At 51.1% G+C, this 25,110-nt stretch overlaps 1 protein-coding gene and 1 long non-coding RNA gene across 8 annotated transcripts in view; one reads left to right on the top strand and one right to left on the bottom strand.

The window, feature by feature from the left end:
- LOC118918869 (uncharacterized) overlaps positions 1-20,453 on the bottom strand; it is a 33,736-nt gene extending 13,283 nt beyond the window's left edge. For both annotated transcript variants that reach the window (XR_005027279.2, XR_005027281.2), the window contains exons 1-3: positions 19,403-20,453; positions 17,421-17,484; positions 10,610-10,712 (exon numbers count right to left, since the gene is read on the bottom strand). This is a non-coding gene — a long non-coding RNA (uncharacterized LOC118918869). The remainder of the gene's footprint in view (positions 1-10,609; positions 10,713-17,420; positions 17,485-19,402) is intronic.
- On the top strand, positions 2,507-24,285 carry AQP7 (aquaporin 7). Of its 6 annotated transcripts, XM_036898147.2 has the most exons (8): positions 2,512-2,706; positions 3,773-3,820; positions 6,772-6,910; positions 13,405-13,528; positions 13,894-14,031; positions 14,242-14,360; positions 14,541-14,758; positions 15,125-17,173. In XM_036898147.2, exons 2-8 carry the CDS (start codon positions 3,795-3,797, stop codon positions 15,405-15,407), a joined length of 1,047 nt encoding a protein of 348 aa, XP_036754042.1. In that variant the 5' UTR covers positions 2,512-2,706; positions 3,773-3,794; the 3' UTR covers positions 15,408-17,173. The 6 variants fall into 6 exon arrangements, with proteins under 6 accessions (XP_036754044.1, XP_036754042.1, XP_036754043.1 ...); XM_036898149.2 differs by lacking the exon at positions 13,405-13,528 and having other exon boundaries at positions 2,507-2,706; XM_057498756.1 differs by lacking the exons at positions 2,512-2,706; positions 3,773-3,820; positions 6,772-6,910; positions 15,125-17,173 and adding exons at positions 6,965-7,435; positions 21,693-21,789; positions 23,378-24,285.
- Positions 24,286-25,110: the final 825 nt, after the last annotated feature.

The following is a 25,110-nucleotide window of genomic DNA, read 5'->3' as shown; positions in this document are numbered from 1 at the left end:
ACTGCAGTTCAGAGCGAGGACACCCAATTAAATTTGAATTTCAAAGAAATAATGGATAATGCTTTAGTATCCGTATGTCCCAAATATTGCAAGTACGGTTTATTTGGAAGTAAAACTTAACTGAGCATCTTGTATTTTATCTGGCAGTTTTACTCAGAGCCCATCAGTGAAAACAGCACCCCCAGGTGTCCCCTTTCTGTCCCTACCATTCCCATTGGCTCTGGTGATACCCCCAGGCTATGTCAAGGCCTAACTCTGATCCAAACGTCCAACCTTAACTGTTTCTCTTCTCTGCACAGTTGAACCTTCTGCCTCCTCAGCCTCCACCCCTTCAGTGCTGTGGACAGCCTCCATCACACCAGCTCATCAAAACTGGTCCCTCCTCAGCACCAAACTCTGAGGCCACAGCCCTTCCAAGGCCCTGGTGGCATCTTGGCAGCCCAGGGTCTGAGTTTCCATCTGCCTCCTCACCTGCTCCTTCACAGTCACCCTCCTATCCCCCAAATCGTGCCCCCATCCCTTGCTCCACTCCCTTGTGCTTCCTGGCAATCCCATCAGCTCTGGAGGTGAATGCTCAGGGGCTGATATCTCTTTTTCTCTTCCTACAGCCAGACCTCTCTCCCGAGCTCAGGCCTAGTTGTACCCCTGCCTGCTCCATATTCCCGGGCCTTAAGGACCGCAGATTGGCTATGTTGCTCTTCTCTTTGCTTAGAATCCTCCAAGGGCTCCTCAAGTCTCAGGATAAAGTCTGACTCCATGTCTTGGCTGACAAAGCCCTTCACGGTCTATCCCTGCCCACTTCCCCAGACCTCTCCAAGCCACTTACAGTTCCCAGAATATGTTAGGCTTTCTCACAATCCCACTGGGCTTCAAGTGGCTTTGAATAATGCCCTCTTGCCCCTGGTCACCTTGGAGGACTCATGTCCATCACCTCTCCTAGAAGATTCCTGCCCCAATCCCCCTAGGCTGGCTTAGCTGCTGCCTGTATTCCTTCCACTGTAATACAGTGTATCCTAAGTCACCTGCTGTTTATCCATCTCTCCTAAGAGACAGGTAGACAGTGTCTTCTCCACCTCTGGGTCTTCAGCACCCAGCCCAGTAAGTGAGCCTGGGCTCCATCCCTGACTACAGCATGGAACCCAATTCCCTCCCTCACCAACTGGATCCTAGCCCAGTCAAAGTCTGCCCAGGCTTTGACCTCATATAAAACCCCTGTTCCACCTTTGCCCTTATTTCACTCTGACCCCAACAGCACACACAGGAAAGGAACAAGGGCAGGTGTCCGCACGTTTAGAGGTACATCTCTCCCTTCCTACAGGAAGGATTTAGTGTCCAGAACCCACTTGAGTCTGCAGAGGGGAGTGAGGGGCAGAGCCTCAGCCCTGGGGGGTATAGTGGAAGAGTTTGCTCTTTAAGGACAGCTTCTGACTAGGAAGCCCTTGGAACGCAGCCTACCCCTGCCTCTCCCTACAGAGTGACCTGCAGGGCAACTTGGGGTGGAGACCTGGCCCAGTTTATTGGCACCCTCTAGAGGACAGTTCTATTACCAGGGCTGGCTTTGGGCAACCAAGTACTATCCTGCCTCCTTACAACCAATGGGCTGCCCAGCCTTAGAAGCTCCTGATCTTACCACCCACCATCCACCACTCCACCTGGTGAGTCTCCTTATAGTCTGCAGACCAGCAGCCACTCACCTGTGTCTCACCAGTGGGTCAACTGCTCAAATCCCACCTGCCCCATCCTGGGAGGCCCCGCCGTGCTCTGGCTCAGAAGTCTTCTCTGGCTCCCTCATGACCCCACCTTGGTCACTGAGCTTCCACAGCCCTGGGTGGGAGCCCCACATTCTAGTCTGGCTTTGACTCCTTCATAGATGCCTCGCTTGCTGTCCCCAAAGGAGGAGTTTTCCTAAGGACAAGGCCTAGGTTTCTTCTTCTCTGACTCCTATGTGGGCTCCCAGAGGACAAGGCTCAGGCTTCTCCTCCTCTCCCCAGACTAAGGACCCAGAGGACAAGGCCTAGGCTCTATCTCCCTTCTCAGACTGGGCTTTCCCTGAAAATACGGCTTGTGTGTCCTCCTTCTCCTTAGACCAGAAGCCCCGAGTCCAGGGCCTGAGTCTCCCCTTCCTCCTTCAGAGTTGGAGCTCCCTAGGACTGACCCAGGGTCTCCTCCCAAACCCTTCCACCTGGCTTTGATTATCAGAACTTTCCACCACCGTCCCCTTCTGCACAGCTCTCCCTACAACCAGGGGCTCAGGAGCCTGTGAAGTCTTTCCCAGGACTGGGGTCCTGGTAGGGCTTTCCCAGGACTGGCTCTGTCCTGGACACTTGGCTTGGAGACCATAAGGCCCAGAGTGCCCACCCGGAGTTCCACGTCTGACCTCACAAGGGCTGCCTTAGAATCCAGTTTCCGTGGCACTGCTAGCAGGAGACGGATGCTATTTCGGGCAGTATATCTGGACTTGGCTCAAACGGCACAGGCCAAACCCCTGTTCCACTGACCTCTCCCCTAGAGGAACAGTGCAGAGAAGTGCTCAGGGCCAGCCGAGGAGGTCTGAAAGGCAGGCTTTAGCTGGGGACAGAAGGACAGTGGAATCCCAGCTAGGGGAACAGTCAGAGTCCAGGACAGTCATGGAGGGACAGACCAAGACCGGCTGTAACTAGGAAGCCCCCAAAGCGGATGCTGTGGAACAGAAGGCACTTCAGCAGGGTGAGTTGGCCTCAGGCAGGGCTGGGACATGGGGCCTCCCTGGGGTCTTAGGCCTGGGGCTGCCATTCTCTGAGGACCCTCTGGGGAGGAAATAACTGTGGGTCTAGCTGGGGAAGGAGCCCCAGTTGGGAGCTGAAGGTTTGGATGTCTCTTCTGGTTTAGTCCTGAGCTGCTGCATGACATGGACCCGTCCCACTCTCCTGGGCTTCAGTTTCCTTACCTGGAAGATCAGTGGTGGAGCTGGGACTGGAAGGATGTGTTGGGCTGGGCTGTCAGCAGAACATTAGGTTAGTAGAAGGAGAATGTGGAGACCAGCAACACTAGATCAAAACAGAAGGGCTGCAGATCAGAGCTGTGTGGCTGCTGGCTTTGCTGGAGTGGTTTTACCCCTGAGCAGAGGCCCCTCCTGAGAGGCTGTGGCTGGAGCTTGAGGAGCTCTGCAGTTGGGGCCAGGTTGTGAACTTGTGCTGCAGCTAGAGGGAACTGGTTAGAGAACCGGAACATACAGGCTAGGAAAACTCAAGGGTTGCCTTGATGTTGTCATTTGCAGGGAAAATGGGAATACAAGGGGGAATTTTCAGGAAAGGTGAGAGGGTAGACTTTGTTCTGAAGTGGGGGTATGGACAAAATGAATTTTTAGAATCTCATCCTGTGTGTGTGTGAGTCTGTGTGTGTATGCAAGGAAAATGCCCCAGAAAAGCCACCATTTAAGGCAGCAGCAAGAGGGCTTGAGGTTAGACTAAGGGCAGTAACACATGTGTGTGTGAGGGTGGAGCCACTGAGGGGAGGCTATAGGCATCTCCACTGTCCAAAACTGGGTCTAGGGGTCAGGGGTCTTGAAGCCAGCATGGTAAAGGGGTGGGACTCCAGGGCTTCTTCCCATTGGCTGGAGCACACCCATTCCCCCCCCTTCGCTGGCTGCCAGCTTGGCTGAGTTGAGGGGTTAGAACTAGAAGGAGCTATCTATCCCTGTGGCTTCTCCCCTTTGATGAGGTCTGATGAGAATGTCGTTTCAAGTTTTTTGACCTTGCCTCCCAGCCCCAGTGACCTCTCTTTGGCTCCACAGCATCTGGCTCCAAAGACAGAATATGACTCAAGCAGACAGGAAGAGGCGGTAAGCACCCCACACGCTCCCCTTCCCCAGCCTCCTGACCCCACCCAGTGCCCTCCTTGCCCCAATCTCAGCCTCTCCCCCATGACAGCTGATCCCCACATACCCTCTTTCCACCCCCTCTAGCTCATGGGGCTCAAAGGAAGGCCTCTCTCCCTTGCATCCATAGCCAAATACAGCTAGGCCCCGGGACGAGGGGAGGCTCAGAAAGGCCTGCATATGAGGGTCAAGGAGTTGGTCAGTGGGTTCCAATTGTCCCTAGGTAGGTGGTGCTCCACTGAACTGAACTCACTACCTGACCCTTCTCAGGCTCAGGTCTCTTTGGGATGAAATAAAAGCCAGCGTCCTTGCAATGGCCAAGGCCCTGCCTGTCTAGTCCCTGTTTCTTCTCTGACCTTCACCCACCCAACCCCTGTTCTCCCTACTCCAGTCATATTGGCCTCCTTTCCTTTCCTTCAAACATGCTAAATCCTCCACCGACCATTCCGTCTGCTCAAAATGCTCTTTCTGTAGTTATCCATGGGGATCACTCCCTCACCTCTGTCATGTCTTCGCTCAAATGCCACCTTCTCAATGAGGCATATCCTGACTGCCCAGTTAAAACCATGCCCACCCCCTTTTCCTTGCACTCTTTACACATAAGACACACTACTTTCTAACACACAAGAGTACTTTCTTCTTATATTTCATTGCTGCCTGTCAGCTCCACACAAGCAGGGGTCTTTTTCTGTATGCATACTTTTGGACAGAGAGAATGAATAGTTCCCCCTCTGTGCTGATGACATAGCCCAGGCCTTTCTCCTAGGCCTTAGACCCTGTTTCTAAAGATTCACTGGTGTCCCACCAGCACCTCTGTCCCAGTTGAAAACACCCTCCTCTACTCTCCCAAGCCCACTCCACCTCCTGTGGTCTCTGCTGTCACAGATCCCCTTCTCTTCTGTTGCCAGAAATCAAGACCTTTTGTCCTTGATACTCATGATTCCCCCATGCCTCAAAGTGAGGCATGTAGCCAGTCTCCTAAAAGATCTAGAATGTGCTCACTCCCACCATTCTTTCTACCACTCCCCTACTCCCCGACAGCCACATTAGGCCATCAAAAATCTCTGCAGGCCTCAAGTGCCATGCTAGGCTTCCTTTTCCCTGACAGTGCTGCCATTATCCATCTCCTCACTAGATGAGACAGTCCAAGGGTAAAGACTTTGTATCACTGGTGCCTGGTTCATTTACTGTTGGTTGGTTGGTTGGTTGGTGGGTTGGATAAATGAGCTGGTTCATAGGGGAGTCACTTAGTTGGTTAAGTTGCTAGATTGATTAGTTAGTTGGGTTGTTTGCTGAGTTGTTAGCTATTTAGTTCCTTGGTTAGCAGATATTTTTTGGGTGTTTATCTGGTTGGCTGTTAGTTTCTTGGTTTGCAGGCTAGTTTTCTTAGATGCCCATTTCTCATTCTACACCCTATGATTAGTTGACCTCTAAGTGTATCTCTCCAAACAAGACCACATGACCAGATGCTTCCTTGTTGGTCATTTACGCCTAAGTGTCTGGTAGGTTTCTCAAACTCAACACACCCGGAAGGGGATTCCTCATCCTCCTGCCTAAGCCTGCAGCTTCTCTTCTATGCCTCACGTGTCATTCTGCTGCTCTAGCCAGAACATGGGCCAGACACTACCCTCTCTGTTCTTCTCCCTCATCAAACACCAAGTTTGTCAGTTTGACTCTCTTCCAGCCATCTCCACAGCACCTTCTAGGCTCAGGGTGCCATCACCTCAGAAGCTTCCTGATTGCTCACCACGCCTCCTCTCCTGCTCCCTTATCCCTGCCTCCATAGAGGAGGCAATGCTCCTGCTTAATCCTCCACCTAATCTCATGGCCCTCTGATTGAGTTCAGCTTCCCTAACACGGGCCATGAGGCCTTCTACCATCTGCCTGTGCCCCTCTGGGCCCATCTCATGTCACTTTCACTCTTTTTTCTGGCCAGTCCATCCTGTGGAATTCCTCCACATATCAGATACTGTCTATCTGCAAGCCTTTGTCCAGGCCATTCCAATACACAGAACTTTACCCTGCCTCCCCAATGCTCCTTCATTTGGCCAGCTTTCTATTGTCAACCTAAATTTCCCTTCCTCTGGGACAGCCTCTTACCCTCTCCTCTGTCATTTGCTTCCTCCCTGAAATCCCACAGTGCTCACTCGTTATCTGTGGTAACACTCCTCATGCTTCATAGTAACTGCTTAATTAATGGTTTTTCTTTCTAAGAGCAGGAATCATGACAATGGTCCTTAGTATAATGCCTGGACAGAGTAGGTAGTATAAGCACTCCATCTTTGGTGGCTGGTTAGTGTTTTTTGTTGTCTACTGTGTCCTGCTCATCCATTCTCCCACTCACTAACACCTGCTTTTGTTGACCTGGTTGCAGAGCCTGGTATGCTTTGCAGAGCCCTTTGTCTTCGGCAGAACCTGGTGCTGTTATAGAGCCTGGGAGCAGACTCTGCCACACCCTGTGCGATCTGCAGAGTGCCTCGCTGTTGTCAGGCCCAGCCTGATGGCCTGCCAGTGTCCCCAGGGTTCGGGCGCCTGCAGATAGGCAGGCAGAAAGACAAAGTAGCTCTGCTTTCCTGTCTGTTCTCTCCCATCTGCTTCACCCTGGAGGCTCATGGCACCACAGATGGCACTTACTGGCTTCCCAACAGCTCCCTTTGCAAAGTGGCCTCATTGGTGTACCCTTCCCACCGGTCCAGTCCCCACCAGAAGGAAGGAGGTGCCTGGCCTGGCCTGGCCATCTACCCGTCCTTCTCCAGATCCCTGTGACTCTCAGGTGTCTCTGATCCCAGCTGTACCAGCTGCCCTGAGCAAGAGGAGGTACATGTGGAGAAGCTGCTGGGTTACCCATTAACTCAGCCAGCCATGAGTCGAAGGGCCGATGGACAGCAAGTGCACTTAGTCTCATCTCTGCCCAGGGGCTTGGGCTGCTGCTGCAGGTCCACCCACAACTCCAAGATGGTCTCATGGCCTGTGATGACAAGGATGCAAGACATACTACAGAAGGAGATGGTGCGAGAGTTCCTGGCCGAGCTCATGAGCACGTATGTCATGATGGTAAGTAGGTGGGAGGCCCAGGGTGTGTGGGCTTTGTGGAAGGGCCATGAACCCCAGGGCCTCAGGAAAGTGGAGCTCAGTAAAGTCAATCCATGACCCCCACCCCACTACTGACCCGCAGGTCACAGTGTTCATTTCCTGGCCTCCAAGCTGGGAGCCTGAGGGAGTAGCATAAGGAAGAGCTCTGTCTTTCTCACCCAATCTTTTTGGGAGAGAAAGGGCTCAGAGTATACGGTGACAGACTGAAACCATGGGGTGGCGGGGAGGTGTCAGGGTCATGGCTGGAAGTGGAGAGAAGAGAAACTGAATAAAGAGATTAGCGAGAGAACATTGAGTGTCAGGGTTTGAAAATCCTCAATGGGAAGAAAGGCTGGGCTGGAGAGAGCAATGTCATCAGCACAGAGGGGGAACCATTCATTCTCTCTGTCCGAACATACACAAACAGAACAGCAGCCTGGCTTGTGTGGTGCTGACAGGCAGCAAGGACTGGTCAGCAGTGTGGGAGGCTGCAGCAGGCCAGAGAAGGTGAGCACCCGCATGTGTCCATAGCATTTGGCAACGTGGAGGCCACTGGGGACCTTGGCAAGGGCTCTGTTAGTGGATGATGGGACAGAAACCATACTGCAAGTGGGGTTTCTAGTTTCTTAGAAACTCCCTCTCTCTCTGCCTGCTTCAGCCCTGCCACCTGACCCAGCCAGCCTCTGCCTGTAAGCTGTAGTCATGCTTGTTTGCTGCTTACAGCGGGCCCAGGTCCACGAAAAAGAAGGGGTAGCCTCTGGGAATGGAAGCTAAGGTGGTCAGGAGCGCCTGAGGAAGTGGGGGTGGGGGAGGCAATGTGTGTATATGTGCCTGGGTGTGTGTGGTTGTGAGTGTGAGTGTGTGTACACTGAGCCACAGTGTAGGAGACAGTGGGGCCCATGAAGCCCAGGGGACTCTGGACACCTGGGTTCTTATCCTGGTCCTACCACTGAGTCACCAGCTAATCTTGGGCAGGTCTCTCTGAGGCCCAGAGCCTGTCTTCTCAGGTATGGAGTGAGTTGAACTGGGCCTTCTGGGGCGTTGGAGCTGGGTTTGATTCCCCACCTTGCTCTCTTCTAGCTGTGCTAGTCCACAAGTATTCTAACTGTTGAGAACTTTAGCTTCCTTGTTGGTAAATGTGACACTGACACAGAGCTGGCAGCCTTGTGTGAAGAAGGTCAAGGGCCTGACACCCAGTACACATGTAGGACACACGTGTTGATCTCTGTCATTATGACAGGTATTCCTCTGCTCTTCCGTCCCTACCTCCTGCCCTCTGCCCCTCCCCCATTACCCACCCTCCAGAGCTATGAGGACAGCAGCTGGATCCTGTCCGGCTTTAATTCAGGGCAAAGTCATTCATTTATGACAAGACATTCCAGCCCCAGGAGGACTGTTAAACCTTGGAACCAGAGAGGCAGGAGGTGCCTCCTCAGAGAGCTCTTAGGGAAGCAGGCACCACCCACATGCATTGATGCCTGCCCACATCCATGTTTATTTCCTTTTGTTGAGATTTATTGGGCACCCACTACATACCTACTGCACACCAGGTGCTATGATGCTAAATCACTTACGTGTAGCATCTTCCCAAAACAGCCCTGTGAGGGAGGTTCTAGTATTATCCTCATTTCACAGATGGGGAAACTGAGGCTCCACACAATTAAGTCACTTGCCCAAGGTTACATTTTAAATTAAGACTAAGTCCAGTCCAGTTTAATATCACAGTTTTCACCCTTTGTCTCTATGCTCTGTCCTTTAGCTTGCTTACCTATGGCAGGATTTTCAGTACCCTGGTTTGGTAATTCTCCCCCAGTGGAGGTAAGGCCCTCACTTTTAGGCTTTGGGTATTTTAAGATCGCTCCCAGGCCTTGGTTTCCCCATCTGTAGGTGGGAACGGAAACAGTTGCCATGCAGATTTGCTGTGAGGAATGAAGGGAAGTAATGTTTGTAAAATAACTTTTGTGAAGTTTAAACTCATATAAGACACTGTTTTGCTATTTTTAGGTGTCAGGCCTATGCCAAAAAGTGGGGGCTTTTTCAGTTGATAGGAAGCTCAGTGAGTCATCAGGGTAAAGCTTTTGCCAGAAAAGCTAGTGTGACCTTGGGCCCCATTTACTGTAGGCAGGATGAGGAAAGCGGATTGTCCCACTTGGTTCCACTCTGCAGTCTCCGGAGGTGGTGTGCTCTGGGCTGGCTTCATAGCTACTGGGAACTGAACAAGCTGCTGGGCCACAGTGACTGACCGGGGAGGGGAGGCCTGGAGAACCTGTTGTAGACATGAGCCGTAGGGCAGGAGTTGCAAACTTACATGCTACAGGGGCCCGAAAGAGAAAGGGTGATGCGGACTGTGGCTAACTGTAGGGTCTGGACCTGTGCAAAGACCCAGCAGCCACTGCTTCAGCTAATTGGTGCCATGTAGGGCAGAATGCAGGCCAGCACTGCCCGAACTTCTCATTTTTCAACAGAAGCTGAAACTTCCTGTCAAAACCAAGTTATCTAAACAAAATGTGTGTGTTGGATGGATCAGGTCCATGGGCTGCCAGCTGGCAACTCTGATACAGGAGATCATGTGGTATTTATTCCTTCATTTGTTATATTTAGCAAATGGTTCCGAGCTCCCTCTTGGAAGTCAGGACCCTCTGTCTTGAGACGCTCCTTGCCTGCTCCAGACCCTGCACTTCTAGACCCCACACTGCAAGCTTGTCAGCCTGTCCTGGCCCCACTCCCCATCCCCACCCCCAATCTGTTCCTTTTCTCTCCTGCCTCATGCTACCTTTGGCCCTAAGCCAGCCTGTCTCTGGGCACCCTTGCACCTGTCCAGAACCCAATGCCCTGCTCACCTGTGTCGCCCCTGCCCTATCCAGGCCATTTCACTTTTTCTGTCTACCTCAAAGTTGATCTATACTCTACCAGTCTTTTTTTTTTAAATCAGCAAATGGCTTCATCTCCAGCTTGACAGAGAAATCCATCAGGTGGGCTTCCTGTGTCTGGTCCTCACCCACCTGTTCCTCTCACTACCATATATCATTACCTGTGCATCCACAGAAATCCCCTTGGCTAGTGTGGGGCCTCATCCTTCATGGAGGACCCCATGCCAGTCCCATCCCCGCACCAGTTCCACCCCTCCAGTTTACTCAGGTACTTGGCTTGCATTTTCTCTCCCCTTCATCTTCAGCCTCTTCCCCTCTCAACTTTGACATACTGATGTGTCTTAAAATGGCACAGTATAAAACAAAACATCCCTCCCTTCACCTTGTGAACCCCACCATTTATCACATTCTTCCCTCCATCATTCTCAAGCAGGTTATCAAAGAGATGTCTACACTGGTGCCCTCAAACTCTTCCTCACCACCTACTCACCTCTCAGTCTCTGGGATCTGGCTTCTGTCCTCATGGCTTGATGGTATAATGCTCACCATGCTACTAATGACCTCTGGATTGTCACATCCAAAGGGATGCTTTCTGCCTTTTATGCACTTGACCCAGAGGCTGCAAGTGACTATGCGGACTACACACCTCCTTGGGAAACTCTGCTTCTCTCTGGTGTCCAAGGCACATTCTTTCTTTGTTCTCCCACTTGGTAACCCTCCTCCAGCTCCAGCTGCTCCAGATGGGGTTTCTAATGCCCACTCGTGAGGGCTGATGTGTGGCTATAGGTGTAGCCCTCTGCTGCCTTCTTACCTTGCACCCTCTTGCAGGAATCTTCATCCTCCCTGGTGGCTTCAACTGTGGGCCTCAGTCCATAATTCTCCAGGTTTTCTTTGTTAAAATCTCAAGAACAGGACTGTCCAAGGGAAACACAGTATGAGTCACATATGTAACTTAAAATTTTCTAGTAGGCATAGTACAAAGGCAAAGGTGACAGATGAAATTCATTTTAATAATTATTGTATTTAACTGATTTATCCAAAATATTACCAGTTCAACATGTAATCAACACAAAATTGTTAGTAAAAAAAGAAAAGGGGCATTACGATTAGCATGTGTAATGTGGGGGGTGCACGGGGAGGGCTGTACAACACAGAAGAAGAGTAGGGATTCTGCAGCATCTTACTACGCTGATGGACAGTGACTGTAATGGGGTTTGTGGGGGGGATTTGGTGAAGGGGGGAGCCTAGTAAACGTAATGTTCTTCATGTAATTATAGATTAATGATACCAAAAAAAAAGTTGTTAGTAAGATATTCTGCATTCTCCTTTTCCTACTAAGTACCTGAAATCTGGTGCATACTTTACACTTACAGCAGACCTCAATTTGGACTAGCCACATTTTGAGTATGTATTAGCTATATTGGACATCATATTAGATGATACAAATTTATGGATTCTGATTTCCAGCAGCCTGGACATCTAGTGGAACCTCAGAGACAACATGTCCAAATCAATGGGCTTTTCAAAGGAGGTGACATCTAAGTGTGGCCTTAGAGTATCGATTTTTCAAGATCTAATATCAGGTTCCCAGACAGAAGGAACAGCATATGTAAAAGACAGAGGCATGAGAAAGAGAGGCAGGCAGGTAGCTGTGGTTGTTTGGTTTGAGGCTGTCTGGCATAAGTAAACTGCCTAGATTCAAGTTCTGGCTTACTACATACAGGTTGTACACTCTAGACAAAGCCATTCATCTTCTCTAAACCTTGGGTTGCTGATCTGGGAGAGTAAGAGTATCTAACACATAAGTTGGGGGTATAAAGGTTAAAGGAGGTGATAGATAAAACTTGCTTCCCAGTGCCTGGCACATGTTGATGCTCAATAAATGATTATTATTATTTAGTAGCAATACTACTGCTGAACACAGAGAACACTGGAGCAGGTATTATAAATGGCCTTAAATGATGGTCTATAGAGTCTGGGCTTTATCCAAGAAATGGAGAGGAACCAGTGAGTGTCTGAACAAAAGTAGACACAATCAAATTTTTGTGTTAGAAAGGTCACTCTGGCTGCATGGAAGAGGCTGGGTAAGATCTGAGAGAATGTAAGCAGAGCTAATTAGATGTGGGAGAAGAGGAGTATAGGGCAGGGGGGAGCAGAAGCTCTTATTTGTGACATTCAAATTTCTGGCTCTGGCAGCCAGGATGTGGAATCAGATTTTCCAAGAGATGGTGAGCTTTCTACATAGAGCCTGAGATGCCTCTGGAAAACCCAGACTTTCAGTAGGTATTTGGAAGCAGAGATCTGGCTTTCAGGAGCTATGGGGAATTTTAGTGCATCAAGCGTATCTGCAGCCACAGACCTGGTTAGAAGACCCAGAAGAGTGGGGAGAGATGAGAAAAGGGCCAGGATGGAGCCCTGGGGCCATCTGTATTATGAGGCAGATGAAGCAAGAAGAATGTGGGAACTGTAGATGGGGAGAGGCTGCGGAGGTAAGAGGGAAACCAGGAGGGCTGTCACGGAGGCCTTAGAGCAGGGAATTTTCAGAAGCACTGAGTGGTTCAGAGGGTCAAAGCCAACCAAGTCAAGTAAGCTAAATGTCTAAAGGGACTTCTGGGACTCTGGAGCCCTTGGAGAGAGCTTCTGCATCTGTGACATGTGGAAGCAGAAGCCAGACTGAGGAGGGAGAGCAGGGGAAGGGATAAAGGAACCGGTCAGTGGGTCCTTTCCTGGAGCCTGAGTGACCCAGAGACGGGCAGCCAGGAGTCCTCCGCTAGATGGGAAGGCTGGGCTAAGGCGGGAAGGTTTACTTTTAGGAAGGACGAGACCTGAGTCTGTGGGATCCAGTCAAGGGGAGGGTGAAAGATACAGCAAGAGGGAGGCTCCTGCAGGGGAGAGAAAGGCTGGGTTCAGGAAGCAGAGATGAGCTGAAGGGGAGGTAGACACAGATTCAGGTGGGTCCTCTTGGTGGCTGGGGGAGGGTGAGTGAGGGCCTAGTTTCAGGCTTCTAAACTCCTGTGAAGGGTGTTAGGGGGTAGGGGATGTCAGCTGAACCAAGCAGTGAGGGGTTGGCAAAAGCCAGAAATTCAGGAAGGATGCCTGAAGGCAATGGGAATGTTGCTGGAGGCAGGAGAGGCAGAACCCATAGGGCTGATGGGGGATGTTGGCGAAGTCCCAGAAGAGTTGGGCTTGAAGTTCAGTGATCGCCTGAAGAAACTTTCTGCAGGCTGGGCCGGTGTGAGATGCTCTGAAGGGTTCCATCCACACCAGCCACACCCTCTTAAAAGCCCTGCCCCCTCCTCTGAGTTTCAGGTGGGCTTGGGGTCCAGGGGCCTGGATGTGTCTGTAAGAGCTCCTGAGTGGTTGGCCCATTCCAGCTGCTTTTACAACCACCCTCCCTCTCCCACTCTCTCACTGGTCAGGTCTTAGAGGCCTGGACTGGGGGCAAGAGCAGGGAGGTCAAAAGGAGGGAAGTTTCTGGAGGAAGTGGGTACAGCAGAGGGTCTCCAAGGGCGATGCAGGGAGGTCCAGGGCTCGGGGTGGGCTCTGAGCCCTCCTCTGCAGGTGGGGCTTTGGGCAGGCTGTCCCCTCAGAGGCCCTCCCTCGCAGGTGTTTGGTCTTGGCGCTGTGGCCCACATGGTGGTGGGAGATAGATTTGGGAGCTACCTCGGTGTCAACCTGGGCTTTGGCTTCGGAGTCACCATGGGAGTGCACATGGCTGGGAACGTCTCCGGTGAGTGAGCCCAGGCCCAGTCCGAGGCCCTGTGTCCCCTGCAGGCTCTTCCTGCCCACCTCCAGCCAGCCCCTCCTCCAGCTCATTCTGCACCTCACCCTTCCTGGTCCTTGGGAGGAAAAACCCACCATTTTTTATCAGTTGGGTCAACTTAGGCAAGCTTGTAAACTTCTCCACCCTTCACTTAATTCCTTAATGGTGGAATGGAGATGGTGGCCCCTGCCTCATGGGGTCCTTTGTGAGGATTAAATGAATGAACGCACTCCATACATGTCATGATCATTTTTGTTGTTGCTTTCAATATTACTTATTATTGCTGTTTGTTTCTGCTTTCACTGTCCCTACACACTTGCTCTTCCCCACAGGAGCCCACATGAACGCGGCCTTGACCTTCACCAACTGTGCACTAGGCCGCATGGCCTGGAAGAAGTTTCCTGTGTACGTACTGGGTCAGTTCCTGGGTTCCTTCCTGGCTGCTGCCACCATCTACTGCCTCTTTTACCGTGAGTGTCCTGCCCTGGGTTTTCTGCCTCTGGTCTCAGCCTCCTCCTCTGGAACATGGGCAGATCTGACCTCAGTGTCCTGGCCTGGGAAAATTCCTGGGAGAGAAAAGCCCTGGAGGTGCTCCCTGTCCCTGTCCCCTCTGCCCTGATTTCTGGGACTTCAGTGGGTTTAGCTGGGGGCAGGTTCACACTCAGTCTGTGTGTCCACAGCAGCCATTATCGACTACTCAGGCGGACATCTGACAGTGACCGGTCCTACAGCCACTGCTAACATTTTTGCCACCTATCTTCCTGACCACATGACGCTGTGGAGGGGCTTCCTGGATGAGGTCAGTGGTCTAGGGTAGGGCCCCACCTCAAGCCTTCCCCACTCAGGAAGGGCCTCAGCAGGCAGCCCCTCATGATAGAGAGGACAAGAACTCTGGATGAGAACTGTAGCAAGACATGTCTCTGCTTGTGGGTCTGGCCTGGGGGCCCCGATTGTACCTGCCATGGTATCTGTTCCCCAGGTATTAGTGACGGGGATGCTCCAGCTGTGTCTCTTCGCTATCACGGACAAGGGGAACAACCCAGCACTGCAAGGGACACAGGCACTGGTGATTGGCATCCTCATCCTCATAATTGGAGTGTCCCTGGGCATGAACACAGGATATGCCATCAACCCATCCCGGGACCTGCCTCCCCGCTTCTTCACCTTCATCGCTGGCTGGGGTGTACAGGTCTTCAGGTACTGTCCTGCCCATTCCTGTGAGTTTTCTGCGGGTCATGGGCATGCAGAAGGGTTGGGGGTGGTGTGAGGAGCAGCACAGGAGAGTCCCGAAAGGCTCCCAGGTGGCTTGGGGAGGCGGGAGTGGGTCCCAACTTTCCCCAGATTAACATTGATGCAGATCCTGTCGTGGACCGAATGTCACTCCTGTCCCTGAACACCCCCAGTCCCTGAACCAAGCTGAAGCTGACCAGGGGCCCAGGCCAGGGATGACTCCTGGGGTCTCTCCTCTACTCTCAGGCTCTACTCCCCGTTTTGTCCTGAGGTGGGTGCAGGTGCCATCCTGGGCATCAGCCCTCTCAGCAGGCCTCTGCCTCTTGCCTGCAGGGCCAGGGACTGGTGGTGGGTGCCAGTGGTGGCACCGCCCCTTGGTGCCTACCTAGGTGGCATCATCTACTTGGTCTTCATTGGCTCCAGCATGCCACAGGAGGCCCACGTATTGGAGAACCCAGTGGTATATGAAGACAACCGAATGCCTGTGTTGCCCAAGACCATAGCTCTCCCACCCGAGACCTCTTCCTGCTCCCCTGTCTCCGTGTCCCCTCACAGCAAACCTTCAGTCCAGTCTGTCCCACCCTTACGTGATTCCATCTGCTTAGAGCACTTCTAAGTAAGATCTGTGACTCCATCCCCACCCCAATAAAGAAAGCCTTGTCCCACAGTGGCACCCCCACTTCCTGGGTGCATCTTGTGGTTGGGTTTCCCTCCTGGATTTTTCAGAAACACCAGGGTTATGCTGCAGCTAAGGTGGGAGCAGAGTTGAGAGGCTTCTGGCTCCTTCCAGTCCTGGGAGCTGGGGTACCCCTGGGGGAGAATGGGGAAGGGCTGACCTGTGGCCTCAGTAGGAATAGGATGAGATTGAAGGATGTCGGACTTTAAATCATGGGGTAGGGAGGGGCTGGTTTTGGGGAAAGGACAACAGTTAGCTGGTGGGGGTCAGCCTTGGGGATACCTTGAGCTGCCCTCCTGGATTAGGACTCTAGACTTTCTCTCAGTTCTGGCCAATCTTTGGACCAAACAAGGCCTCAGTGTGTAGATCAGTTTCTCAACCTTTTTTTCATTATTGCCCCCCTCAGGAGACTTTTAGACCTTTTTTTCTTAATCACATGATATTTTAATACCACAGATATACTGTATATCTGTTTATGGATTGTATGTATATCTATGCTTTATTAAAAAAAAGAGTAAGATGTTTTTCATCTCCCCCTTTCAAGAATCAAATTTCTTTTCCTTGGGGCCAAAATCATCCCCCAACCTTGAAAATGCCTGGTATAGATTGAAAGTAGGTAAGGGGTTGGACTCCTATTCCTTCTTCCTGGTGCCAGAGCACCTCCCACATTTAGGAATTCCAGACTTAGAAGAAACATGCAGAGTGGGAAATCCTTACAAAAAGTGTAGAGACAGGAAACAGCCTCATGGGGGGAAGGCACAGAGGGTGCGTGGAGGTGGGGCAGCCAGGATCCACTGACTGGGGCCAGGCAGGAATCATCCTGCTTCTGGGTCTCAGAAGGCAGCGTTACCCATGGATCCAATCGCTGCTTCTGTGGTCAGCCTATCAACAATTACTGGAGATGACACAGTGGCTGAGCCTTTGAGGAGTGTTTAAAGGACACAGGTGATCATGATGAAAGAGCTCAGTGGTGGAGAGGGGTCTGCATGGAGACTGTGGGGCTCAGAGTGGGCTTAGAGCCCAGCCTCAGGCCCTGGGACAGCTTCCCACAGGAGAAGACAGAGCAGAGTCCGGGGTGAGGGTGTCCTCTCTGTGGCTGGCTGCTGTACCTTACTGCATGAGGAAGATAGGCTTTCTTTTGGAGGTAGGGACAGGGTGAGATTGAGATTTAGAAAGCCCATCTGAGCTGCAGGGTGCAGGGTACTGGGAAGGGGGATAGTGGAGCCTGCATGGGAGTGTGGTGAAAGGCAAAAATCCAGGAGGAAGAGCAGGGCATCTAAAAGGAGGAGAGGAAGGATTCACTCAGTTCCCAGGAGGTAAAATCTGTAGGAGCTCAGATTGGATAAAGGAGTAGGGGAGGACCCAGCAGGAGTCAGGGCTGACTTCGAGTTTCCAGCTTGGGCTGGGGCATCACAGATGTACCCATGAGAGTGGAGCATGGATAGGAACTGGTTTGGAGAGGATGATGATGATATCACAGTGTGGAAATGTTGAGTTTGAGTTGCCTATGGAACTTGGGGGCAAGAGGTGTATGGTCTTGGGCAAATTAACAACATCTCTGGGCCCTGGTTTTCTCATTTATAAAATGGGTCTAAAAGTATTACCTACAGTTTGTGTTGCTGTGAATATTTAATGAAATAAAACGTGTACTGCTAAGAATAGTGCTTGGCATGGAGTAAACGCTCAATAAACAATACTGCCTTTCATGTGGTCTGGCACTCAGAGAGAACTGAAGACAGACTGGGGAAGTCACGGCTGTGTGGAGTGTGGATATAACAGGGGCCAAAGGATGATGCAAGGTGGATCAGTGAGCAGGGTCATGGGCGCACAGCTGGGAGGTGGCTGGGAAGTGTGGAGTGAGCACCCCAAAAATTTTAGCTAAGGACGGTTGCCAGGTGGGTGGTCAGGGGGCACTGGAAACAACTCAAAAGTCCATCAACAGGGGATACTTACACTGCAGTGCAGTCACCTACAACAGTATATGATCCATCAGGGTGAACTAAGGCACCACAGTGACCTGCAACAACACAGAAAAGGGTGGAGGCATAAAAAGCTGTGGAGTAGACTGTATATAGCATGAGAGCAGTTACACTGTTGGAAAACAAGCAAAATGTAATAGTCTTTGTGCATCCATACATGATAAAATTAACTGAAAAGAAAAAAGAAGGGATGCTTTCTCCAGCGACATAGGGATGGGAGATTAGATGGGGATGAGCATGGGGGTAGTGCAAGAAGTTAACACTTTTCTAATTCTTGTGTGTGTGTGGGATGTATGGGTTTGTTATACGAGTGTTTTATAACATAATTTTCAGTATGTGTTTGTTGGTAGGTATCACACATTTTAAAAGACGGAGAAGAAATGGCTATGGCATGAGAACAGGTAGTGGGAAGAATGATGGGTAGGGCCCTGCTGAGATTACAGGGGGTCCAGGGAGGGAGGGGAAAGATATGAATGTGTCTGACACCCCAGGGTGGGAGGAGCTGAGCTGGGGGGAGCAGACACCTGGGAGTGACCAAAGGCCCACAGCTGCCTCCACCTGTGACCCTGGACAAACCTCTTTCCTTCTGTCGGCCTCAGTGGCTCTGTGGACGTGAAGAGGGTGGTCTTTTTCATTCCCAGCATTCCAGAGAAGCATGGCCCTGAGGCCTCAGTCACAGGTGGGAGGTGCCCTTGGGTTCTGGTCCCTCCCCTCCTCTGACCCTCACGATCATGTCTGCTTTCTGGCATCCTCATGTCCCTGGGAGCTAGTCTTAGAGGCAGGGCAGCCAGTGAGTCAGTCCAGATCCCCTGCCTGTTGTCGCCGCTCCACCACAGACCCTCACTAGGCCCATTGCCCATAACATCCTGCAGATTCTGATCCCAATGTCAGGCTCAGATCAGACTCTGTGACCCATCACAGAGTATTTCTGAGCACAGAACATAGACCCCTTTCATTTTCCCAGTGGACATTGGTTGAAAGCCTATAACATGCCAGACACCATTCTAGCATCAAGAACACAGGCACAAAGAAGATAAACAAAAGTCCTTGTCTTCATGGAGCTGACATTTTGTGTAAAACGTGTAATACATACTGAGGAGGAAAAGCAGGAAAGGGGAATTGGAAGTATGTGAAAGTGTGAAGACTAGAGGCTTCACTGAGCTGACTGAGTAAAAACCTCATGAGGGTAAGTCAACTATGTGGACACCTGGGGGAAGAGCATGCCAGGCTGAGGGTACAGCCAGTTCAAAGGCTCTGAGGTAGGAGAATGGAGATACCATTGCGGAATGGAAAGAGGGAGGAGGTGTGGAAGATAAAGTCAGAGAAGTAAAGTGGGTAGGGTGAACTGAGGCTAGGCCCAGGGGAGAGGTGAGCCCAGTGCTTGGGGCAGAGATGGAGATGTCTGGAGGATAGTGGCAGGTCCCACTGCAGGAAGGAAGAAAGGAGACAGGTTGGGGTGGGGCAGGCATCACTGGGCCTCATCTAGTCTATGCTGTCACACACACACATGCGCACGCACGTTCCCTCCTCTGGTAACCACGCCCTGGCTGGACCCAGGAGACAATTCGTGAGGCTCTGTGAGCCAGGCTAGGACGTGGGCTATGAGAGCCCTGGCTCTTCTTCCATTTTCCCAGTCCCAAGCCCAGCGTGGACCAGATAGGACCTTGCCCCCGTCTGGGCCTCAGTTTCCCTATCTGTATGATAAGGTTTGCGTCTATTGGCATCTGGGGAGCCCCCAGCTTTGACTTTTTCTGGCATTTTGAAAGTCATAACCCCACTTTCTGCTCTACCATACCCCTTGCCCCAGCTGAGGCTGCAGTTGAGATGGGGACATGGCTGGGGCAGGAATGACACCCAACCGCAGGCCAGGCCCCTCCAGGGCTTTGCAGATAAAGGTTTGGTCCTGAGCCTCATGGGCCTGGCTTTGGGAAGAGCCCCTTACTACTTGCCTCCTACCTCAGATGGGGTCCTGCTGCCCAGGGAGACATGAGAGCAGCCATCTTGGGCCAGGCTGGGGTGCTGACACCCTCAGTGGGAGGAGCCATGCAGTCTGACTTTAGCACCACACCCACCTCTTGGCTCTAAAGTGCGAATAGGCGTGACCCCAGTCCTCCTGTGTGCTGCAGAGCCCATGAGAGCACAGACCATAAAGCCAGCCTGCTGCGGTCCAAATTCCGGCTCCCCCACTCACTAGCTGTGTGACCTTAGGTAAGACAGGGTTATAATAGCCCCCACTCACAGTGCTGCTGGGATGATGAAATGAACTGTGCCTGGCACATGGGAGTGTAGTGTGCTTGCGGTTATCTGTGCCCTCTCATGGTCCTCTCACCATCATGCACCACTATGCCAGGGAGACTGGCTCAGTAAGGGGTGGAGAGCAGGGACTGCAGTCCTTACTCACATAACTTTGGCTAGTTTTTGTTCGGTTTTTAAATTATGAAATATATTCTGTAAATGTATGTATAAAACATACAGGTACAGTTAAAATAACAACACTCAAAAAACTCCCAAATGAACAAAAAACCCCAAATACTCAAGTGCCCCCCACTGAGTTTTGGCATATTATTGAATATCACTGGGCCTCAATTTCCTCATCTGTAAAATGAGGTAACGAGGCTCAGAGGAGTGAGGTGCTTCAGGTTTGTTTTGCCAGTAACATTCCACTGTGATGGAGAAAGGCTGGGTAGTCTGATGAGCTCATGTCTGCTCAGGAATGAAGGGGTTATGTATGTGCTAAGTGTCTTGTAGAGGCTTCTGGAGGGGATGCCTGAGGCCCAGTGAGTGGGGCTGGAGGCTCAGAGGCTGGGGCGGGGGCTGAGAGAAGACCCACAGTTCAGAGCCAGGTACCCCCAGGCACCCAGATGAGGGCATAAATCTAGGCCTGCTAGACCTGAGCCTTTGAGTCCTCCAGGGACCCAACCAAACCCCCATCAGCTGATAAGGAAGATTCCTCAAATGGGGGTCATAACAGGCCCATGAACAGCCCTGCCAGGGCCAGCAAGAATGTGTTCCTATCCTCCCCCACCCCCCACATTCCCCCAATCTCTGTCCTGGCCTCTGGCCTCTGGCCTCAGGTTAGGGGACATTAGAAAGACCAACGCCTCACAGAGGGAGGCCCTGTGCTGGGGCAGGGGAGACTGGATAGGTGGTGGAGACACCAGGAGAGTTTGGAAGTCAGATATGCTGAATTGGAGGTCTTGTGGGCCATCCAGGCAAAGACAGCCCTGGGTTAGAAATACAGCCTTTAAACCCAGGGAGGCATTTGAAGGTTTACAGATGGATGAGGTGCCCCAGGGAGAGATGATACAGCCCCAGGGAGCACCCATGTTTAAGAAATGGATGAAGAGGAGGAGGCAGCCAAAGCCCATGATCTTCTCTGGTTTCAGGAGCCCAAATACTCTAGGGCCTACACTGACTTGTGCCTTGGGGACAGTCCCTGCCCCCAGCAGGTTCAGATGGTCCTGGGCAAGCAAATGAAGCCCACACTCTCCAAGGAAACCGGGAGGGAAACCCCAGAGACCCTCACTGTGCAGGACTTCCCAGTAGAACTGAGTCCTTCAGCTTTGGCCCCCCAGTTCTGACTCTGCAGATCTTTGACTCCTATCCTGTCCTCAGCTCCCTGCCTTCTCTATAGAAGATGGAGTGCCCAGAGTACAGTCCTCAGACCTCTCCTATTTTACCTTCCCTCCCAGCATGGTCTCAGCAGGCTTTAAATACCATTATATGCCAATAGTCCCCAAATCAGATCCCCAACCCCCATCCTGTTTCCACAATTTAGACTCTCATGTACAACCACCTACTAGATTTTCATCCCCCAAGCCAGTTCCTCCCACATTCTCTCCTATCTCAGGAAATGGAAAATTCAATCTCCGTTGCTCAGGCCAAAAACTTTGAAGTTATCCCTGACTCCTCTCTCTCAACCCACCCACCCCCTACATCCCAGCTGTCAGCAAACCCTATAGTGTTATCTGCAGAATGTATCTAGAATCCAACCACTTCTCACCACCCACCACTATCACCCAGGTTTGAGCCACTGTTGCCTCTCTCTTGGTTTACAACAGTGGTTTTATGGCTGGTCTCCCAGCCTCTCCCTGTGCTCTGACTTGCCCCTACAGTCTTGTCTAAATACAGCAGCTGGTATGATCTTTCAAAAAAATGGGCCAGACCTGATCATCCTCTCCTCTGCCCTAACCCTTCCAATGGCCTTAAGGCCCCTGTACTCTTTCCCTTACTCTTTACCCTGCAGTCTGATGGCCTTGCTGTTCCTTCAAGGTGCATGGTGTTTCTCCACTACTGAACTTTTGCAATGCCTGTTGACTCTGCCTGGGATGTTCTTCCTTCAGGTATCTGCATGGCTTACATTAAAAAAAATATTTAACATAAACTTCACTAAAAAGTTTTAAATAGCTTCGCCCCCAAGACAAAGTGTAAGCATGACCTTACCCTATCCCCAGCCTCTGGGTTTGGACGTACATACTTCTCCCTAGTGGTTACTACAGGGAGAAGTTTCATCGCCAGGGGGTTGCTTGTGTTCTCTACACTGGAACATAGCGTACTCCCACTTATCCTTACCTGCTGGGCCACACAGTCCCAGGGACTCCAAGACGTGCTCCGTGAGCTGCCACTGCTCTGCATGTGTAGTGGAGAGGACACAGGTTTTGGGATCAGACCTAGCAGCAGTTTCTGATCCCCAATTTTTCACTGAGTGATCTTGGGCAGGTGACCTAACTTCTCCAACCTCCAGCTTCACGGTTGGTAAAATGGGAATTGTAACAATATGTATTTCATGGGGTTTTGAGTGATGAAATAAACAGTGCTAGGCATAAATTGAGTGATCAAAAGCTGTTATCTACTATCAGAAGAGATTCTTGGTAAAGTGTGGGTACATAAGGACTCTGACTCCCTCACCCATGTGTCAGGCTTGGGTTGGGCAGAGCTGGGGGGAGTGTAAGAGGCAGGGAGTGATGGCAAGCCCCAGCCCTTGCCAGAACAGCTTCATGACTGCTCTGTTCCTTACTTGAAGGGAGCGACCCAGAAGAGTCCTGGGACAGGGTCTAGGAGATTGACTGAGCTGAGATGCCATGTGACACTGGGTAACTCCTGACCTCATACTCCCACTGTCTACCGACTACCCTCCTAGTGGTTCAGGGCGGAATATGGGCAGGAACTATTACCCACTTGACAGATGGGGAAACCAATGCCTAGATGTTGGAAGCAAACAGCCCAGGGTCACAGAGTGAGTTGAGACAGGCAACTGGACAACCTAGCAGTTAGTTGGGTCCTCTGCAGTCAGGTTTCCCAGGAGGATGTGCTTTATGAAGAGCAACCCCATGAAGCCTGAAGCTGAGGGCAGCCTGGGCCACTGGGAAGTACTCCAAGGCAATTGTTTGGGGAAGCCAGCTACCCTTTTCCTGAGGATCCAGGCCCCTCCTGGCCTAGGGTAGTTCTAGGCTAGGGAACCCAAGGCCTGGATTCATTTTGGCCTGGCATGTACCATGAATGTGACCCCACAATGGTCCCTGCAGCTGGACCTTGGCAGACTGAGAGGGTGGATTGGCTTATAGAATGCCCTGGGGATTTGTGAGCTCTAAAAAGTCTTGAGAGATGGAATGGGACATTTGTGCTGAGGCATATGCGGTTTGGGAGGCCAAATTTCTCCAATGGCAGGACATATGAGGGGACGGATGAGGAATGCAGGTCTATTAGAGTCAAGGAGCTCTGGCTTGGCTGGGCACTTCCTCCCCAATTTTAGAAGAGGTGGCCACACTGGCAGGTTCTCCTTTAGAGAACAAGACCTCCAGGCTTTCAAGTATGAAGCAAGAAAGCTGGTGCTGTGTGGGAAGGACTCCCCCAAAGTTAAATCTCAGGATCCACTGTTTGAGACTTTGAACCTCCTCCATGAGACTGATGTTCCTTCTTTTCCTCCCCCAGTCTGTTCTCTGGCCTGTTCAGGACCTGTCCAAGATAGGATCCAGAGCTTTCACACAGATCCTGCAATCAGGAAGGCTGCTTTCATCTCTGCGGTCCTGCACACAGCCCCCCACTGCACGCCAGGCTGGCACCACTGTTGAGAGGAGCCAGCCCTGCCAGACAAGCCAGACGGAATTCCACAGATAAGGACGTGGACTCTGGAAACCTCTGGCCCCATAAAGAATCTCCCACTGATGTCAAGTGTGAGGCTGGAAGCGGGAGAGAGAATACCACCTGATTCTCAGGGAGCAAGTGTGGGATCCTGGTGCCCACAGGTTCCATGTATGCTCATGTAAAGCCGGTGATCAGTGGAGAATCTACCAAAGCCACAAGAAGCAGTTTCCCCTTGCTGTGGGTGGAGTTCCTCTGATGATCTGAGAGGGGGAGGCTAGCTCCCTGCTGACCCCTGGCACCCTATCCTACCTCCCAGACCTGAACCTCTGCCCTCTTTGCAGCATCATCCTACAATCCTCATCCTCTCACATGGATCACTCCTATAGCTCTTGGCTGGGCCTCTTGCCTCAGTTAGCCCTCCAATTCCTTCTTTACACTATGCCTAGAATAGGGTGGGCAACCTAAGGTCCACGGCCAAATGTAGCCTGCTGCCACAATCCACAAACTTAGAATGGTTTTTACATTTTAAAATAGCAAACAACTTTCAAATTATTTTGTAACACGTAAAAATTATACGGAACTTTGATTTCAGTGTCTAGAAAGTGTTATTAGAACAGTCTTATGCATTTGCTTAAGTATTGCCTATGGCTGCTTTCACACTACAATGGCAGAGTTGCGAAGCTGCAGCAGAAACCCTGAAGCTCACAAAGCCTATTTCTTTTTATATATTTACTATCTGGACCTTCACAGAAAACATTTGCTAACTCCCGGTCTAGATCATAAGCCTAGCTAGCCATGCCACTCTTTGGTTAGGATCCTTCAATTGTCTGCCTACTCTGGGCAACTAACCCTTCCTCACACCCATCACAAACCACATCCCTGGGCTTGTCTGATGCTCTTCTACCTTTACTTGGCATACTTCTCTCCTCCCAAACAGCCGTCTGCCATCTCAAGACTCAGCTCAAATGTTTCCTCCTGCCTCCCTTTCCCCAACCATGAGAACTAACCCATTCCTATCACATCACAAAAAACTCTTCTTATGGCTCCTCAGTTTTTAATGACAGACTAATGACCTATTTGTGAGAGACCAACAAATTCTACTATTAATACTTGTTTATGTATATGTCTCCCACTGCATTAACTAAAAACAACAGGTCACATCTGCTTCCCACAGCCCTAGCACAAGCTTGGCATGGGGTAGGCATGCAAGCATGCACCAGAAGAGACCCGTTTAGCATTCCATACCTATTACTTGGCTACAAGTATGGAGGAAGATGATGCTTCTATATTTTCCTGGTATCAAGTATCATTACAACTTACAGTACCTATGACAGATGAGGCATCTCCATGTATGTTCTCTCTTTTAGGCCTCACAACAACCCTGGTGTAGTGACACCTCCATTCCATCAAGCAGTAAGTTATGTAGCAGAGCTAGAATCTGAAATTAGGTCTCCTGCTTCCTGTTGATTCTAATATGCTCACCAGACACTGAAACCACTGCTTCTATGAATTAAGAGACACTTCATGGGCTTCCTGCTGTGTTTGGAGCCACTGACCTTGTGCCAATGGGCCCACAGACA

The sequence above is a fragment of the Manis pentadactyla genome, chromosome 3, assembly GCF_030020395.1.
Source record: "Manis pentadactyla isolate mManPen7 chromosome 3, mManPen7.hap1, whole genome shotgun sequence".
NCBI lineage: Eukaryota > Metazoa > Chordata > Mammalia > Pholidota > Manidae > Manis > Manis pentadactyla.
This window is presented reverse-complemented; position numbering and strand designations above follow the sequence as displayed.